The sequence below is a fragment of the Sminthopsis crassicaudata genome, chromosome 1, assembly GCF_048593235.1.
Source record: "Sminthopsis crassicaudata isolate SCR6 chromosome 1, ASM4859323v1, whole genome shotgun sequence".
NCBI classification, from domain to species: Eukaryota; Metazoa; Chordata; class Mammalia; order Dasyuromorphia; family Dasyuridae; genus Sminthopsis; species Sminthopsis crassicaudata.
In genome coordinates, this window is record NC_133617.1 from 608,967,993 (window position 1) to 608,988,773 (window position 20,781).

Here is a 20,781-nt window from a genome sequence, read left to right on the forward strand (position 1 = left end):
ATTCACCGACCTTTTTGATTCACTATTGTGAACACCAATGTAAATAGATCTCTGCTAACTTAATGGGGATCAGCCTATACTCCTTCCAAACTGATTACGTTTGCTGGCAAAAGCCTTTGATGTAGACAAACATTGCCTCATCCTCACAGATGGAACTGAAAAGCCAATGAGATTAGCAGGATGGGAAGCTTTTTGAACTGAATAAATAGCCAGGACTTTGGGAGTTTGGCCTTTGACCTTGATTCTTAATGTCTCTTTTTTTTCTTATGGGTGGGTTTCAGAGGGAATAAGAGCCAGAACATTCTTGATCTCTTCCCTTCACTACCTAAGAGAAGAGAGAGTGATTTCTGGGCTCTGTCTACAGTGAAACCTGGTAACAAAACCAGAGCTGAATCAAGTAGGCCTGGTTTTATAATCTAAAAATGCTTTTGTCCTTCTATATCCCCCCTCCCTTCCTTTTCTCTTCCTTCCTCCCCAATTCTCCTTCTTCTGCTTCCTAGGAAAGTCCCCATTGATTTATGCTCCCAAAGAGGAGAAATGCCAAAGTTATTTTCTTCGTGGTAATAATCATATGCCTTATATTTCCAAGATTATTATTAACTATTGTGTTTTCTTTATATAGAAGTAATAACAATAGATTTTTATGACCCATGGGTTTAATACATTGGGATATATATATATATATATATATATATATATATATATATATATATATATATATATATACACACACACACATATATTTATAAAAACATGTTTATGTCTATGTTTGTATATCTATATGTATGTCTTACTAAGCTACAAATCTGTAGTCTGGACTCTGATAAGCCCCATTAACCCCTGAAGTAAAAATTGCAGTTATTTTGCAGGCTCAATTTTTCTGATGTACTAAAACCAATTTTAAAATTCCAAGTGTCCTGGTAGCCTGACAGATTTAAAGAGTGAAGCGATTTCAAAAGCTGGAATAGGTTGGGATGGGCTTCTTTGTTCTACCTCCATTTTAGGTAATAAATGGGAAAAAAAAAATGTATCTGCATTGCCCCTTCCCACTCCAGTCCTGGCTTATTCGGAAGGAAGTTCAACACTGTCTCTTGCCTATCTAGGAGCATGAAAGATTTTATTTCCTCTGGGACACTACATCATCTAGGATTCCTAGTCTTACCTCTCTGAAGGGATTGAAGGAGCTGAGGTTTCTGAAGAATTCTCAGAGATTGGGAGCTGAAAGGGTAGGCCACAAGTAGAGTATGTCCTATGTAAGCTTTATGAGATAAGGTTGGGAATGGGTGCAGAATGTGAGTTCAGTCTAATCCCCAGAAATCTATTTTATGCCTCCTAGTTTCATTTCACTCACCGATTCTTAAACTCTTTGGTATGAAGTCCTCTTTTCACTTTTAAAAATTGAGGACCACCAGAAAGTCTTTGTTAGTTATATCTATCAACATTTACCTGACTAGAAAATAAAATACCTTAGTATTATGAGGAAAATATTTTTGACTTCTGAAGCCCATTGAAAGGTTCTTAGACACCTTCAGAAATTTCCAGACTACGAGAACTTGTATTAATGCAATTTCAAATCCTCCAAAAGCACCTAATGGAGGAAAAAAAAAATCTGGAGTCTGGAGAGAAGACAAGCGGGAGGAAATAGCGGGAGATTTACACCCGGCCAGGGAGCGGTGGGGACGCTCTCAGCATCCTCAGAAAGAGCGCGGTTTCCGGGCGCGAGGCGTGTGGGATCAGGACCTCAGCTTTGGCTCTGCAAGATCACCCTCGGCAAACTCAAAGCCGACCACGAGGGAAGATTTTAACTTCTTAATTCAGAAAAGTTAATTTTTGTCTACATGTAAGAATAAAATTTCGCTTTTTTTGGACGAATTCTGTATGACGCCCCCGTCGGGCGCTTTTAAATGACGCCAGGACCCTGTTTGTCCGATTCGTAGACTCGGAAATTCTCGCGATATCTCACGACCACAGGGGGTCTGAGGGGGAGGAAAAGGGCGGGGTTCGCACTCTCGGCCTGCACGTGGGATCTGCGCATGCCCTGGTGATTCGCTGCGGGCGGGGCCGGAGGCGTGCGCTAACTTTCTGTACCACCCAGTAGGTCGGTTCCGGCCCCGCCCTCCACCTTCACTTTCTCCTTTACCCAGGCCCCCTCTGCCTCCGCCTCAGTCGGGCCCTGTGGGGAAGTGTCAGATCTGTGTCTGGAGTCCGGAGACTAGGGCTCCAGGGGCGGGATGGTGCCGCAGACCCAGGTGAGCGCCACCGGCTGTGTGACCCCAGGCAGGTCGCTTCATCTTGCGGGCCTGAGTTTCCCCAGCTGGAGTTTGGGTTGGGTTGACGGCGGGGTTCCTTCCGGATCCAGACCCACGATCCTAGAAAATTAAGTGCTCCCTTCCCCTTATTTTGCCTGATTGTCCTGTTTATGGCTCGTTGGTATATATTCGCGAGTAGTCTCCATGAGATTGTGAGCCCCTTGAGGGCAGGGGCGTTCTCTTGCTTCTGTTTGTGTCTTCCGGCGCTTGGTATATAGTAGGCGCTTTAATAGATGTTTTCCTTATCTCTATGCCTTTGTATATATTTGTTTGCACGTTCTCTCTTCGTTAGATTACTTCTAAGCTTCTTGATGACAGCTTTGTCTTTTGCCTCTTTGTATCCCCTGTGCTTAACGTAGTGTTCTCCGTATGTAGCAGGTGATTAATAAATGTTGATTGGTTGAATAAGCCAGCGGATTGCCAGTCATATTCCCACATCCTCAGCCTTCGCTTTCGGCTCTCCCCACCATCCCTAGAAAAAGGAGAGAATCTAAAGAAATGATGGGAGTAAAATGAGCACAATCAAAACTTTGATTAACAGCAATATTATATGATGATCCACTTTGAATGACTTCGCTGTGCTTAGCAGTAGAATGATCCAAGGCCGTTCTTGAGGATCAGGATGAAAAATGCCCTTCGCCTCTGGAGAAAGAAGCATTGGAGTCTGAACACAGACCAAAACACACACACACACACACACACACACACACACACACATTTACTTTATATTCTTGAGCGTTTTTAGTCTGTTTGTCTTTGAATCTATATCCAATTGTTTTGCCAATCAAATTGGAGGAAAGGAGGGAAGAAAAAATATGGAATTCTTAATTTTAGAAAAGTTAATTTTTGTCTTCATGTAAGAATAAAATTAAAATGATTAAAAAAAGAAATGATAGGGATGCATAAACAGGAATGACCTATTTAACTTACATTTTTTCCCCCCAAGTTTTGACTGTTATCTTGAATTAGAGGACCTAGGTTCTAGTTGTGCCTCGGATGCTTACCACCTGTGTAACCTTGGGTAAGCCTCCTTCCACTTCTAGAACTGTGGTCCTGGCACCTATCCTTAGTGGTTTGGGACTTCTGTGACAGACTGGACATTGAGAGGGATGTCTGTTTAAAAACCATCTCTGCTCCTTCTTCCCTTCAGTTTTGTGCAATCAAGTTAAAGTTTACTTTTCTGGTTTGGATGAAACTGCCCTGTCCTCAATTTTAATTTTACTCTCCCAGTTCCTGTCAGTGAAGCCCTGGCTCTTGGCTTCAGTAAGAATAATACCAACTCTTTATTAAGGTTACAAAGTGTTTAGTAAAGGTGTAACTTTTGTTGCAGATACTTGAAATAGTATTTGGATTTTAAAAAAAATGTCAGGAATCATACGTTCCCTTAAAAAAAAAAAAGGCTCCATGTATGTAAAATTGTCCATTGATGGACATATTTCAGTAACTTAGAACTGATGATTGTATGTTAGTTAATATTTTGCCTTGCATTTTGGAACATTAACTCTATGCAATGCCTTTGGATTGAGGGTTGTCAGTTTCCTACTGAGCCTGGGAATTAATTAACCTGCTTATCCTGTGTTTCAAGTTCTCGTTGTAATTTCTGTTCCTGCTTTACCACCTGTTTTTTGTAAATGTTAGTATTATTTCATATGTTACATAACATAATCAGTCCTAAGCAACTGGGTCGTGGAAGCATAGGAGTTTAAAGTTCTATGAAGAAATGATAGAAATCATTCAGTCCAACCTCCTCATTTACTGAGGCCCTTTCTGATAAAATAATATATTCATGAATTTTTGCACAATTATGTATAAAAATTTTCACCTAATTGGTCAGGTGTAATTTAAAAAAAAAATGACCTATCAGCTAAAGTCTTTATACTTGAGTGGTGTAAAAATGAAAGCAGTTCTACAATTATTGTGAGTTATTTGCTAATAGTAAAATGATTGATATTATATATTTCAAGATTTGAGGACAGACCTTAGGAATAGTGGAGTTTGAATTTGAAAACTTGTAAGTTTTTCTTTGAAATAACCTAAGAATTTTATTTTCTAAAGGTCTAATTTTGTTGATAATTTTCTTTTTGGGGGCAGCCAGGTGGCCCAGGAGATAAAGCACTGTTCTTGGAGTCAGGAAGACCTGAGTGCAAATTTGACCTCAGACACTTAACATTTACTGCAAGGCTCTGGACAAGTCACTTAACCCAATTGCCTAAAAAAAGATAATTTTATTTTAAAAAATTATTTTAATAGTATCTTATTATTTGTAATTATATGTAAAAATAGCTTTCAATATTCACTTTTAACATTTTGAGTTCCATATTTTTTCCTTCCCTCCTTTTCCTCTCTCCTGCCCAAGACTATAACCAATTTGATATAATTATACATGTACTGTAATATTAAACATTTTTACCTTAGTTATTTTGTGAAAAGAGAATCAGAACAAAAGGGAAAAATTACAAGGCAGAAAAAAAAGTTAAAGTAATATACTTCTATCAACATTCAGATTCCATAGTTTTTTCTTTGGTTATGGATATCATTTTCCATCATGGGTCTTTTGGAATTGTATTGACAATTTTCTATTTACATTTTTAGTATATAAAATTCTGTTTACTTCAACAAACATTTATTAAGTACTTACTGTTAGCAAAGCACTGGGCCTAGGTAATTACAATTATTTGCTTACAAGGTACAGTAATTCAAGTTTTTAGTATTAAGGTGTCCTGGGAAAAGTATACTGACCTGGCAAGTCAGCAAACCTAGGATCTATTCATGTTCCTTAGTTGCATTCAACTTTGGGCACTTTTTAAACTTTCGTATCATCATCTGACAAATAAATGAATTAAACTATATTGTCCTGAAAGATTTTTCCAGATCTAAAATTCTAAAGGTTTTTTGTGTGTTGTTTTAGGATGTTTTTTTCTTCCTTCTACTTGGAATGAAAATTCTTAAGACTGTGACATGTTATTGATGACCTTTTCCTCCTGCTCTCTGTAGGTTACTGTGTTATATTTTGCAAGAAGTGCTGAATTAGCAGGTGTTCGTTCAGAGACCATTTCTGTGCCACAACAAATAAAGTCTCTGAAGCTGTGGGAAGAGATTGAAAGACAACATCCTAGGTAGTTAAACATTTGTGGAATATGTCGGGTTGGTGAGAGTGGTGGGCCTTTTTACAATATGGGGTCTTAAATGGCATCTCTCCATTTCCAGAGCAAAGGCAGTTCCGAGTGATGATCATTGAAAGCTCATTAAGTATTATAGGGTAGACTGGATCTTATCACAAGAGGTTATTTTATTCTGATGAGACATATAGCTCCTATAGTCTCCAGAGAACAAAGAAGACATTGTAGCATAGTGGATAGAATAGTAAGAGTACCAAGTGCAGAGGGTCTGAGGTTGTGCCAAATTAGCCATATAACCTTTGGAAAGGTTCTTCCTTTCTCTAGACCTTAATTTACTTTTCTCTGAAATGAAGGATTTGGACTACATGATCTTGAAGGTACATCATCATCCTGCCAGTTCCTGATCAGTAAACAAACTGACTGTAATTTATCGCTGGTCCTCATCTCTTTAAAAAATTCCAGATTTCAGTTATAAAATATGTCGCCATAGCCCTATCATACATAATGTGCAAAATTGACAGCTTAAAAGTAAGTTGAGTTTAAGCATCTGGATTTAAGTGTTTGTAAACTTGATATAAAAAAAATTCACTGTTAATTTGTTTTTTACTGATAGTTTTTTTTTTTTCCAGTGCTTTCAGTTTTCAGGTTTTGTTTTTTTTCCCCATGGGCAGACATAGAAATTAATATAGTGTAATGGAAATAAAACTGAATTTGGGGAAATAGATTTGAATAGTGGCATTGCTGTTTTTTACCATTATAATTTTAGGTAACTTACTTTACCTCCTGGTGCCTCAGTTTTCTCATCCGTAAAATAAGGTGTTTTAATTAGATAGGTTCCAACTTCTTTGCATCCTATAATGTATATAAATTGCAGTAAATCTTGTTCGGAATTTTTAAAAAGAAGTTTGAATACTTTTCAAACTTGAAAATTTTAAAGTTGAAATTCAGGAATTTAAAGACTTGGAAAACAAAATTTGTTACTGGATTTTATGTTTTACATTATTTTATTTCTTCAAGTTTTGAAAACATTGATGGTTGTAATAACTTTTGAACTCTTTCATAAATTATTTTTGTACTTATTTTATAATAAAATTTTAATTTTTAATGTCGGTATTTAATACAAACATGTTACAATGCCATATTTAACATGATAGTTTTAGCAATGATTGATAGCCTTCAGGAAATAATACATAAACTTGTAACATGAACATGTATGTATCTATATTTTAAAATTTTGCACAATTTATTATATTTAGATGAGAATCTGATATTAATCACTTGCTATTTTGAGTTTGCCTGACTATCTATAAAGCTTAAAAAAAAAAGAGAAGGCTATTCATGTGCCTGAGATTGTGGAACTACCCCTGGCCCTTCCCAGAAGCTGGTTCAGAAGGCAGCTCCAATGGAAGAGGTGCTTCTTTTCTATGGCTAGTATGTGTTATCTTCAGCATATATTTTTTAAATTGTTCTGACATACATAAAAAAGGCAGAGTGGCATATTGCTTAGGAACCTGGCCTTGGAGTCAGGAAGATCTGTCTCTCACACATGCAGTGACAAGAGGCAAATGTCTACATGTCCGTCCCAGGAAACTGTTTTAAGATTCTAGGGTATAGATGAGTCACTGACCTGCAATACTGGAGGATGAAATCATAAGTGCAAACAACCCTCCCCCCCAAATTAAAAATAGGGAATACTTTCTTGATCACTCAGCTGCTGGTTTGTTAGTGGAGAGAGCAGTGAGAGAGCTTAACTATTGGTCAAATGAGATCAGATCTATTTTACTCAAAACATAAGTCAAAATGCTTGGTAAGGTTTGTGATGACAAAAAATAGCAATATCTATCTATCTATCTATCTATCTATCTATCTATCTATCAATAGCATTTCATAATCATTTGAGGATTCAAGAAAATTCCATGAAAACAGGCTGGCATATATGATGCCAAATCATAGTCCCCTAAATATATCAGTAAAAAAGTTAAACATAAGTAGGTGTAAATTTTGACTTAAGGTATTATCAGTATATAAAGGTTACAGAATACCAAGATAAAGTATTCAGTGGCAGAAAAGGAAGAAATTGATTTTGAACAAGAAATTTGCCTTTTTTGTTTTGGTTTCTTCTTAATATGACTTAGCCTATACAAAGAGAGAATCACATATAATAAACAATGTATACTGTGTAGTTTCATTTTACTTTTTATCTTTTTCCTTCCTTTCATGTATGACTCAATTCCTGTTTTTTCCATTTTTTCTATGTGTTTCTTAACTTTCTTTATAGAATAATAAATGCATTATTTTGAATTAAGTTTTCATATTTTGGATTTTGAGAACAGTGAAATTTCAGTTGTTGATTTTTAGAAACTTATTTGTCAAAATTTTGATTGGTCTAGCTTTTATGTTTTCTTCAGGTTAGCTGATGTGAGAGATCAAGTCATATTTGCTGTTCGTCAGGAGTATGTCCAGCTTGGAGATCAGCTCCTCTTCTTGCAGCCAGGTGACGAGATTGCAGTTATCCCCCCCATTAGCGGAGGATAATAGCTCTGGGTTGTCAGGGTATGTATGATTTCCACTTGTTACCATTGCCATGTAGAAGAAAAAATATATGAGAAAACTTGTCAACAATTCTCTTGAGCTTGCTACTTTTTGTTGTGTGCCTGGACTAGTTACTTTTATTCTAAGATGCCACGTTAATATCAATTTGAAACATTTTTGCATTATAAAATCATAGAACTAGAAGTGACTTCAGAAGGAATCTGGTTCAATTCCCTCACTTTGCAGATAAGGAGGTTTGAAATTAAACTAAGTGATATGCTCAAGATCATGTAGGTAAGTCATCAGAGGGGTAATTTGAACTCAGGTCCTTTGACTTCAGACTTATTGTTCTTTCCCTTATATATCTTCTAGGCCTTTGCTTTGGTAATGAGTAATAGTATGGAAGAAACTTTTCTTTCCCTAGATGTAAGGTCAGCATTTTGCCAGGATGTGGCACAAGTTGTGCTCATAATTTGTGCTGTATTACCAGCTTGTTCTTCCCTTCTCCCTGCTGTAACTTAAACCCTTAGGGACAGAGTACAATAGCAACTACAGTGCAGGAGAAGAAGGGTAGGTGTATGGAGACAACAGACTTCAGGGTCAGGGTGTGTGTATAAAAAGATTAATTTGCTAGATGCAATAAGAAGTGACCCTCACCCTGGCAGATAGTAGTGTGGCAGGGAAATTATGGAGTGGGAGGAAGTGAATCATCAGAGTTGGTTTGTTCGCCTTCCCAGAGTTCACATTACTTGTTGGGGAGACACTGTCCTCAGGACCAACTTGAAATTTAGGTCCTTGAAGACCAACATTGTAGAGGATTATTGTCTTCTGGGTCTTGAGCCTTCAGTTTTATGGCCTTAAGCAAGTCATATCTTTGCTCTGAGCTTCAGTTTCCCCATTTGTAAAATGGGGATAACAATTCTTGTATCATCTTACAAAGTTGCTGTAAAGAAAATAGTTTGTGAACAGCAAAGTATGATGTAAATATAAAACAATTCTGTTTTTGTCATCATACTTGACATTTAATTACTTCTCTTATGCCCTACATTAATATAAATTAAAGGCAGTCTCTCCCAAATCAAAACTGACTGCATTACTAAATGCATTATGCACAGTTATTCAGTGAGCTAGGGAGTTTCAACTTTAGTGTTCAATCAGTTCTACCATATCATCTAATATTACTCACTTCTTTTTTTTTTATTTGTTTGTTTTTCATCTTCTAATACTTGAGAAGTGAAGGAAAAGGTTAGTGATAATACTTAATGAATTCTAGAAATATTTTCATTTCTAGAGAATCTATGAGTGCAATTGAAGAAGAACCTAAAGATATAATCAAATTTACTGCTGAGAAGCTCTCAGTAGATGATGTCTCACAATTGGTGGTTTCTCCTGTCTGTGGAGCTGTGTCTCTGTTTGTGGGTGAGTTTTAATTTTTACACTTTTCTAAGCATAGGAGCAATCTGATCTAATGATAGTTCTACTTTTGTTTAGACTTAATTTAGTCAAAATTTCAAAGTTTATTAAGAAATAGTCTGAAATATGTGATGTTAAGGAACTTATTTAGTATTTTATTGGGGATTTTAGTGAGTTCCAAAAAATTCTTAATTCAAATTTTGTAATGTAAGGATCAAGAAAAAATGTAGTCATTACTTACATCTTTTTATTTTTCTGTTAATGTTGAAGAAAAATTCTCCTATTCTAGAAACAATATAGTAATTTAAATTATTTTCTTTTTAGTGTTGAATATCATCTAGTGGTGCCATAAGAATAACACTGTTTTATTCCTCTAAGTGAAATAATTTTGTTTAGTTTGAAAGACTATTTTAATGATTCCATGTTTAGTTTCTTTCCCTTAAATCTGGGTCTATAGATAGTCAATTACCATCATTACATACATTCTAGAAAACTTTTAAATTAATATTGGACTAATTAAGTTTATTGTTTTGTGGGAAAAATTTTTTTTTTCCTGTAAGTACCATCATATCTGTATTTTTAAGGAAACATGGTTTGTCACTAATTATTAAATTTTTTTGGGTTTTATTTTAGGAACTACAAGAAATAATTTTGAAGGGAAAAAAGTTGTTACCTTAGAATATGAAATATATATGCCAATGGCAGAAGCTGAAGTCAGAAAAATATGTAGTGCTGTTAGACAGCAGTGGCCAGTCAAGCACATAGCTGTGTACCATCGACTTGGGTAAGCTGAGCCTCATTACATTTTGTAAAATTCAATGCTATTTGCTGCTGTCTTGAAAAGTGTATTTATTGTGATGTAGAGTACCTGATACAATAATCCTGCAGCTGAACTCTATGTCAAGGGAGGAAGCAATATATGTAATAAAAATCTGAGGGCAGTTGTGTTATTTCATCTTTGGCTTTTTTTTTTTTTAATCAAACACTAAATTTATTAGCAAAATTTATTTTCAGTCCTTTCTAAACATGATGTGTCTTAGCATTAATAACATTGTTGTGCTTTGTCTAATAGCAATATAAATTAGCAAAGATATGGCTGTAGAACATATTTAAAATTCTTGAAAATTCTTAGTTGTCCTTTGCCTGTGAGTCTAATAAACCAGTACTCTTTCTTTTTTTCTTTCTTTCTTTCTTTCTTTTTTTTTTTTTAAGAGTCACCTTGTACTTTTTATAGTTCCTGCTTATCATGACAGATATTCTACTTAAAGTAACTAGCAGACATTTAATTTAATTTGTATTCTTATACAAAAAGAAATACAGTTTCAGGTTTTCTAGGGAGTTCTTGAAATGGGATCTGTGTTTAGTAAGAGTTACAATGTACAGTGGAAATTAGGTAGAAAAGACTTTCCCTATGCAGAAAGATCATAGAATATTCAACATGATATACTCAAGGGTACCATATAATTGAATCTTTCTCCTCTTGAAAAGATAGGAAAGCAACAAATTAGCTTAACTTCTATTTTCTCATTTGGATGAAACTCTGATGTAGAATATAATTTCAACACTATGTTTAAGAACCATATGATATTTTTGTAGCAAATTCTAGTTATAAGTTGTGTCTAGTATAGCACCCTTATTACTTAAAATACAAATTAATCAAATTAAGTGTAAAACATTTTTCCTCTTTATCTTATTTCAGCTTAGTTCCAGTAACAGAAACAAGTGTAATCATTGCTGTGTCTTCAGCGCATAGAGCTGCATCCCTTGAAGCTGTGAAATATGTTATTGATACATTAAAAGCCAAAGTTCCAATTTGGAAAAAGGTAAAACAATTTGATATCTGACTGCCATTTAGACATATTTCTGTATGCTCAGGAATACCAAACATTTTTTTTCACAAAATTTGTAGTATTATGTATGCCAAGGAATCTTTATCACTTTAGGGATGCTCTGTTGCAGTTAGCCTCCTACAATACTGATCCCATCATGTCATGAACCTTCCTTACTTACAAACCCTACAATATATAAGACAGAGTCAGTATTTCTTATCCTGGTATTCAACGCTTCCACATTTAATTTCCAGTCTACCTTTCCAGCCTTATATCATGTTACTTCCTTTATAAATTCTTTTCTAGTAAATCTGGTCTAACCGCTGTTCCTCAAACATGCTTTTTACTTTACTATTTGTTCCCTTGCCTGCTATATTATTCCCATTTCATATACTTTTGTTTTCACACTTTTTTTCCTTAAACACATAGGCTCAAATTTAACTCTTCTTTAATTCATTTTCTTGATATTTTTTACTCTAAAAAATTTATGTCCCTTAAGAGCAAAAACCATTTCTCATATTCATTATAGTACCTGAAATATGTACTAAGGGGAATTAGAACCATGTTTTCATTGTCATAAGGAATTCCCTCTCCCAATGCAAATTGATACCTTCTCTGAAATTAATAGTTTGCAAGTGATACTTGGACCACTAAGAGGTTAAATGGTTAGTATATATCAGAGGCAGGATTGAAACCAGGCTCTCTTGGCTCCATAGCCAGAAAATAGTAGCTTTCAAGTAATTTTGTACTCCTTAGTGCTTCTCCAGACCTAATTAAAGACACAAGTCGTAATTAAATCACATATCAGACCCTCAATATATTGTTTGATTGATTATTGTGTTGAATGGAGCTAACAATATTTAGGACTTTAAAATGACTGTATTTCCTATACAAATGTTTAGATATTCAGTATATATTGAATTAAAAATTAACAACTAATTTTAAATAATTTTTTAAAAAACTTTCTCCATTAACATAGGCCTTGGCCCCATCAAAGACCCTAAGACTTACAGACACTTCATTTAACATTTTCCTTTTCTGATTCCATCATTTTTTTTCATTAAGGAGAAGATAGTTGTTTAAATCTTCCCTAACTGTGCCCTCCTTCCCACTATCTATTGTATTAATTAAGAAGTTTTTTTTTTTAATAGAGTTACTTTAAAAACTCATTAAAATATATATGTTGCTGCTTTAAATAGATTATAGCACTAAGTGGAGAAAAAAGTACCAAGACAAAGATGAAAAGACTCCTGTTTACAAAAAAAGCATTTTAGCAATAGTAAAACCACTGCAAAATGGATAAGAAGACAGATTATTAGTATCCAGTTGTCTGACAATTCAGATTAGCAATTTAAACTTTCAGAAAGACTTTAATTTAGGTTTTTTGTTTAGATTTTATAGAATTAGGGGAAAAAGATTTGGTCTCTGTTAACTTACTTTGATCATTTTTAAAAAAGAAATCCTTGGTACTTAACAATATTAAAAGAAATAAGATTATTTCTTTGAATATATATTTCATTTTTAAATGTCATGGTAGGTTACTAGCTGAATATTGCTTAATCTTAAAAAAGTTTTTAATCCTATCCATGAGCATTTCCTGTCATGTGATTTTCTGGGTAGGTTATAATCCTTTCTCCAGCTGTAAGGAATTCTAGTTCTTCCATTAGCCTCCCTGACCCATAGGAGAACTAGATAGGACAATAAGACATTTATATCCTTTTTTCTTATATATTTCAGTAGAGGAAATATGAGAGGGAACTTCTAACCTCTAACAAGGACAATACATCTTGAGAGAAATAATTTTATTCAATTCAACAAATAATAAATATTCGTTAACTACCTATTAGTCTTAGGCAATATAAGCAAATATAGAGTATTCCCAAAGACAGAAGAGCTGTTTTTGTTATTAAATGATTATAGTTGGCCACCAGATAATAGAGAATGAGGTTTAACCTAGAACAGGATTTTGAGGTTGATGGTAAATTATCAGTGGAAATTAGATCTAAGTAAATGGTATTTCTTGAAAATGTGAGTACTTGGAGTGCTTGGAAAGAGACAGTGATATCGGGATAAAAAAAGACAAAATAGAATTTTACAAAATAATGATGGAGAGGACTAGATGGCTTCTCGGGCAACTTACTGAAAATATAGTATATTTACACCAGAAGGTAAGAGTTCAAGCCCTTTCCCTACTTTTTACTAGCTCTGTGATCTTGAGAAAATTATGTAACATTTTTAGTTTCATATAGGATATATAGCCGCATTTTATAATTATTTAAGTGCTGTTAAAGTTCGAGTTGTTATCATTAAGCTGGAAAGCCAATAATAGTACTAAAGAGTTCATCAGTCCCTTACCCTAGTTAAACTTTAACTTTCTACTCTTGTGTAGTATAATAAGAGTCTCCCCCTATTGTGATCACTTAGAATTCATTTAGTCAAGAGTGAAAGGGATTCTTTTTCTTGGCAAGCAGTATTCTGTCTTTGCAGACAGGTCAAGCTTTGGGTCAGCGCTTAGATGAAAGCCAACTGCCATTTTGACTAAGGATCTTTGAAAAGATGTAAAGGAATATTATCAGACCAAAAAAAGAGTGGTGTCAGAGGGGAAAGAACCCTGTTGTTTAAGGATGCTCTCAGGGATAAATAGGTATGGTAGAAATATGAGCTTAAGGGAAAAAAAAAAGTTTTAATCAGGCTGCTGGCATATACTGTGATTTTTGCATAGATGATGATTTAACTTGGGTCTATAAAGGGCATGGAAACATAATCCCATTGCTATTAGTTTACTTCTAACCCCCAACACGCATACCACTTCCAAGAGGACTTGGTTGGTCAGTAGAAAGAGGAATAACAGAAAGACTATTATTTCTATATTCCTCAGCTAAATTGTGTGATCAAGATTTGTATTCTGAGAAATAGAAAGAAAGGAATGCAGAGCCTTATAGTACTTAATGGGACAAAAGATTTACAGATTTATAAATGGAAAGAATTTTAGAGTATATCTAGTTTAACTCCTTCATTTAATAGATGGGTTATTAGATGAAGCCTAGAGAAGTAAGGCAATTGATTAAACAGAGAAAAATAAGTTGCTGAACTAGGATTTAAACCCAAATCCATCATACCTTAAAGCAACCTGGTAATTTGACCACTGATAGTGAAAATTCTTATTGATAGTGAAAACCCTTATATTTAGAGAAAAAATAGTTTAAGTTGTAATGTTGTAGATCTGGGTATCCTTCTGACCTCTACAGGAATCTGTATCTTGCTACATCTTAAAAAATGATCATCTTGAATTTTTGTGGCTAACTGTGTGGGGAAGATCTTTGGGAACTTAACTAGACTAAATATTAGACAACAGATAATCAACCAGGAAACACTTCAGTCTTTTCAAGCTTGATAGGACCTGCTAGAACTCATATTTTGGCATAATCTTGGAAATTCATTTCCATTAACTTTTCATTTGTTTGTTTGTTTGTTTTGTCATGAGGAGGGGGCATCAGAGTAGTTTCAGTGGATGCTAAAGAATTTAGGTAATGCCTTTTCAAAAAATCTAAATATTACGTTCTTATGAAACAGCGTTTTAAATGAAAGATTTAGTTTGACTATTTTATTTGGAACTTTTATATTTATTGCCATGTAAAATACTGTATTTTGAAAATCATTTGTTGTTGTTGTTGTTTTTTTTAAGGAGATTTATGAAGAAGAAACATCATCTTGGAAAAGAAACAAAGAATGCTTTTGGACAAAAAACTAATTTTTACTAAGTGAAAATTTGGTTTTAAAAATTGCTCCATTTACTGTATTTATGTGTTGTTTTTCCTTTATTTCTGAGCCTTTTTTATCTCTCTGAAGTATTATGACTTTACATATAACTCTTACTATACATTTTGACTATTGTAAAGTCATAATAATCTCTCAGAAGCTCACTTTTATCATCTTTTAATCAGATAAAATACTGTTTAACTTACATGGTTGGGATCATGGAAATATTTGGTAAACTTTGAAAATGCTATGTAAATTTAAATTTTGTTTAATTCAGCAAGATCGTGATATTTGGCCAAAGACAGATTCTTTCATAGCGTTCCAGTGAGACAGCAAGGAGAAAGTATGGGGTGGGATGGGAAACTTTAGTAATAAGAGAAGTTGAGAGGAATAATGACATGATTAAGATTTACAGAGTGTTAAGAGAAATTCTATTACCAAGTTGATTTTGTCTGCTTATAGATGTGTGTGTGTCTTCTTCCCTCTTACTTATATGTCCTCTTAGAAGATCAATAATGACATAATTAGTAAAGTTAGAATGGAGACCCCAATTTAGTTATTTTCTACACTATTGAATTGGAGTATGAAATCAAAGAGCAAAGAAATTTAAAGTTTAAATAAATATTTCAGATAATTAAAAAAAAAACATATCCTTCAATTCCTGAGTCATGAAGTCAATTTTTCAACCAAGATAATATAAATAGTTAATGTGTTACATATGTTCAAAAGGTTCAGAGTTCTTTATCATAGATCAATTCAAGTCTATTTGTTGATTCATCCTGAATTTTGTATGAAGTTTATAGCCAATAAATTCATTATAAAATCAAGAAAATGTACTTTAATAACTGTTAATTATATTGATGTCTATCATTCAAAAATGGGCCCATTAAAGACTTGTTTGGACTGATTAAGAACTAGAAATTAACAGAATTAGAGAATGATTTGTAATAGCAATATAAAGAAAAAAAGCTTGAAAAGACTTAGAAGCTGTGAACAAGTTCTAAAGACTTAAGAATATATGGCAATGTTCAATCAGGATTCCAGACCAAGCATGCTGGCTATCTTCTAAGAAAGGTGATGGAAGGAGACATTCTTTTTTTGTATATAGCCAATGTGGGAATTTGTTTTGCTTAACTATAGACATATTACAACTATTTAGGTGTTTTTTTTCCCTCAATGGAAATGAGGGTTAAGTTGAGTGTGAGAGAAAGGGTCACTGAAGCATTACAAAAAAATATAGAAGCAAAGTGAAGAAAAGCCAGAAAGAATCACAAACAAGCAGGCACATACTGAATTTATTATAGAAGGAAAAGTAAGCTATAACTTGTGGCTTCAAATGTCATCTTTTTTTCTTCTATTTTGTTTATGAAAATGCTCATTTTATTTGATGGTCCATAAATAAAATAATAAAAGCAAAAGAAGATGGCTACTCTCAGAGATACTCTGACAAATGATTTTTTAAAATTCTTATCTCTCAATTTGCTAATATATTATGCAAATATAAGTTAAAATAACAGAAAATATAAATAAAATACAAATAAAATAAAATAACAGAAAATCTTCCTATCATTGTTTTTTCTTTTTTCTGAGGCTGGGGTTAAGTGACTTGCCCAGGGTCACACAGCTAGGAAGTGTTAAGTGTCTGAGACCAGATTTGAACTCGGGGCCTCCTGAATTCAGGGCTGGTGCTCTATCCACTGTGCCACCTAGCTGCCTCAAATCTTGCTATCATTGATGGAATACAAGTATAATACATAGAACTCATGTAATAGAAGGATAGGTCTAAATTTGTCACTGAAAAAGTCAGTTCTACAAGGATCAATTACTTTGTAATTGTTTTCACTATCTTGGTGATAATAATTGAAAGTAGATAAACTATGATTATTCGTTGGTATATGTGTGAAAATAAAGGAGATGCTTAATTAGCCTTTGAGAACTCAAGCCATATTCATTCCATAACCTAGCATTGGAATAGGACTTTTTAATAGAAGAAAAGTGAATAATTGGGAAATTTGACTGGAAATTGAGAATTTTCCTTGATTGTTTCTGTACCAGAGGAAAAAATTTGTAGAATTATAGTTTTCCATGTCTATTATGCCATTGCAGAAGTATCAGATATAAGCCCTTAATATTTACACTTTAAAAGAATCTTAAGTATTTTTGAAATATTATTTTGTTACTCGGACATGTTAAAAATGTTTTAAAATGTCTTTAGTGGTGGCATTTGTTACCCCAAATATCAGACTTCTTCATTAATATTTCTTTTGGTCACCATATTTCTAAAGAATATCCTCAGTAAGCAGCCTTTGGCTTCAATCTGGAACAAATAGAGATTATCAATTCTCTGTGACAGGTCTTTTGGTTAACCTTGTTTTTAACCTTAGCCCTGCTAAAATAGTAAGGTCCTTAAAGACAAGGACTGCCTTATTTAATCTTGATAACCTGAATGCTTTGCATATAGTATATGGAATTATTAAAAGGATATTTAAATAGGAAACTTTTGGAATCAGTGGTGGAGTCTGTAGCTTCTGAGAATTCTGCATGGAACTTGTCATAGTTATAGCCTTTCTTGGGTGTTGAAAAATAAAGGTTTATTGTGACACCAACATTGTCACAGCTGCTTTCCATTCTCAAGTACTTTCATTTTGAGAATGGGAAGCACAAATCTGAGTTGCTCAAAACTTAGATATAAAATATAAAAACAAAAGACCAGTAAACCTTTAATATAGGGTCTGGGAATTTACAGAGAACATTGACTCTGAAAAACTTTAACTTCCTATTAAAACATATATTCAGAATGAGTGGCTTCTTAGAATTGGGATGTGGAATATGACCCAAGAAATCAGCTAATTGGACCTTCCCGTTTCAAATATGAGGAAATAGGTCTCTAGAAAATTACTTTCCTGAGGACACAGAGGCAGTAACAGATAAGGAATCTGAACTAAAGTTCTAACTACAAATTTAATGATTTTTCCAATCTGTGTTAACATCCATATGAAAGTATGGTCCAGATCACAAATGTAACTTTAAAGTTGTTTAGGACAGTTCATATTTTATCTCACACCCCTTAGATTTGTAAAGGTAACAAGCTAGGATGGTGATATGTTGGAAAGGCTGTGGGAGGACAGGCATAATATACTACTGGTAATGTTTCAAATTGGTCCTAGTATTCTAGGGAGAAGGGCAAATTAGAAATTACAAAAGACCATAAGATTTATGTACTCTCTTAACCAGTGAAATCAGCTTCAAATATTTTACCCTGTAATATAAGTAGCAACACATTTTGTGGTAGCCAACATCTAAAAGCAAAGAGGATGTTACAATGAAGCAGTTTTTAAAGGAGGTATATAAATATAGGAAGCAAATAGATATGTATATGTAATTAGATATTTCACTTTAAGAAATAACTGCGAAAAATGCAGATTTGGCAAAACTTGAATAACTGGTGGAGGAAAGCAGAACCAATAAAATTATACCCAAGGATTGATATAATTAGTGTAAAGGAAAATAACAATAAAAAGCTTCAGAATTCTGATTAATTTGATGGTCTAGTGATTAAGAAGATAAGGCCATTCTGGAAGGGAGATAGATTATACCTTTTCTATGTATGAACCATCATTTGCCATCATTAATTGCATGTTAAAGTAAGAAATTTGGGAATTCCTAGGAAGCAAGAACACTTCATCTCCCTTCTATGTTGTGGTGTCAGGTGTCCCCAGTTCTTATCTCTTACAGTTTTCCAGAAGTTATGCTTTACAGTTCTGGAATGTCTTAATTTTGATAGCTTAACTACAACATTTTTGTTATGGGACTCAGCCCTTTGCCACAAATTTTTAATTGAAGTAGTTTTTTTTTTTAATGGAAACAGACCTTCCCTGGCTGCATATGCCAATTTCCCATTTTGAACCCATTTGATTTTTCCTCTTGGTTCCATTATGAAACATATAGTCATGGAGTATTCAGAATAAGTTAAGCTTCATGGTTTTTACTCCAAACCAAATGTCACTATTTCAATGTAGTCATGTAATTAAGGAAATCCTCCAGCAGAGGGCTGTGTAATCACAATTTTACAGATGAGAGTATCTTTTTTTTTTTTTTTTAATGGAAGGAGCAACAACAAAAAGGTTAGCAAATATTTTTCTTTTAAGGTAGGTTGGCTTATAAAAAGAACATTTCTGAAGGAATTAGAAATAGTCATATGAAGTCAAGAGACTTTGTCAGGATAACTTCAGCCCCGAAAATTAAATATCCTTGTGATCTTATACACATCAATTAACCTTTTAGTGCTTCATTTTCCATTTCCATGCAAAAAAGGAGATAATATCACTTATATTACCTACCAGACAAGGCTATGAAGTGAAAACAATGACAACCTAACTGCCATATTTATCTGTTATTTAAGTCTAGTACATTGTGAAGGGTATGGTGCACATTAAAAGGCTTCTTATTCAATTAATTACTCAGATATAAGTTGTTTTTAATAAAAACTTGTGTTCATGTGTGCTCTCTTAAGGTTTTAGAGTTTAAAAATACTTTTCATACAATACCCTTGTGAAGCAGGTCATGATAACGTCTCCATCTTACAGATTTCAGAAAGTGAAATGATTTGCACAGGGAAGTGTCATAGCTATGCTTGAATCCTGGTTTCTATGTACTGTGGCATATTGTTTCCCCACACTGAGAACAACAAATTTATGAACTTCAAGATAAAGAGGTCATATGAATCATTCATATATATATATATATACATATATATATATATATATATATATATATATATACATATGTAATCATTATTGAATGATTGGATAGACATTCATTAAAGGAGCCATCTGTGTCAGGCAACTGCTTTTGAGCATAGAAAGGATACAATCCATGGGAAGTAGGGACAAGAGAAAGTGGTTGTGATCTAGGTAGTCAGTTTTTCACATTACTACAATTCCTTACCTACAGTATAGAAAATTCCACTATATTTATATAGCACAATTTATGTAGGGTCATTCTTCAATCAATGGCATCACTAATATGAGTGGAGTCACTGGGAAAAATTGTCATGCTTTTTCCAGTAATAATGGTAATATAATTAAATAATAATTGCTAATATTTATTTAGTGCTTACTATGTATCGGACACTGTTGAGTGCTTTTTATAATCTTATTTGATTCTCACAATGAGAGATATTTGCTTTTATTATCCCCTTTTTACAGATGAGGAAACTGAGGCAAACAGGTTAAATGACTTTACTCAGGATCACACAAATACTAAATATTTAAGGCTGGATCATCAGGTCTTCCTGATTCCAGGCTGGACACTTTAGCCAGTGTACACTGTACGGATACAGTGTACAATCACTGTACCCCTGAACTCTGAATGAACTGTCATGGAAGACAACAGCCTTCAGGTTGATTAGAAAAATAATAGAGGAATAATGCTCAAGGATGGCACATCTATTTTATAACAGTTGCCTTTTGAAAGGATTTTCTTTCTATTTAAAAAACATACATCAACTAAAGTATTATATGTTAAAACTATATTATAACATTAAAACATTTGACTTCATATTTAAGAACATTTTTAATAACACATATACAATATAATCTGGCATCATGGCTGCAATGATTTACAGATAATTCTGATTTTCATATATTATTTACATCAAAAACAACAAATTCTTGACTAAGGATGAAATCTAATGATTTCACTTTCTTGGAAACACACAGCATATTTATTGGTTGTGCAACTTTATATGCAAACATTGTATTAACATTCATTTTTATTTATTGTGCTTCCCTGTTTTTGCAATGATAAAAGTATGCCTAG

At 33.7% G+C, this 20,781-nt stretch overlaps 1 protein-coding gene across 3 annotated transcripts; it reads left to right on the forward strand.

The window, feature by feature from the left end:
* The first annotated feature begins 286 nt into the window (after positions 1 to 286).
* MOCS2 (molybdenum cofactor synthesis 2) lies at positions 287 to 15,793 on the forward strand. Of its 3 annotated transcripts, none has more exons than XM_074282544.1 (7): positions 287 to 373; positions 5,304 to 5,425; positions 7,837 to 7,981; positions 9,252 to 9,379; positions 10,007 to 10,157; positions 11,073 to 11,196; positions 14,888 to 15,793. In XM_074282544.1, the coding sequence occupies exons 3-7, from the start codon at positions 7,884 to 7,886 to the stop codon at positions 14,951 to 14,953; spliced, it is 567 nt and encodes a 188-aa protein (XP_074138645.1). In that variant the 5' UTR covers positions 287 to 373; positions 5,304 to 5,425; positions 7,837 to 7,883; the 3' UTR covers positions 14,954 to 15,793. The 3 variants fall into 3 exon arrangements, with proteins under 3 accessions (XP_074138645.1, XP_074138644.1, XP_074138643.1); XM_074282543.1 differs by having other exon boundaries at positions 293 to 397; XM_074282542.1 differs by lacking the exon at positions 287 to 373 and adding an exon at positions 2,145 to 2,249.
* The last annotated feature ends 4,988 nt before the right edge of the window (positions 15,794 to 20,781 follow it).

Coding starts and splice junctions, on each gene's coding strand:
- MOCS2 (XM_074282544.1), top strand. CDS start 7,884: ATGTCCAGCTTGGAGATCAGCTCCTCTTCTTGCAGCCAGGTGACGAGA. Junction 7,982..9,251: donor AATAGCTCTGGGTTGTCAGG/GTATGTATGATT, acceptor TTTCATTTCTAG/AGAATCTATGAGTGCAATTG. Junction 10,158..11,072: donor GCTGTGTACCATCGACTTGG/GTAAGCTGAGCC, acceptor ATCTTATTTCAG/CTTAGTTCCAGTAACAGAAA.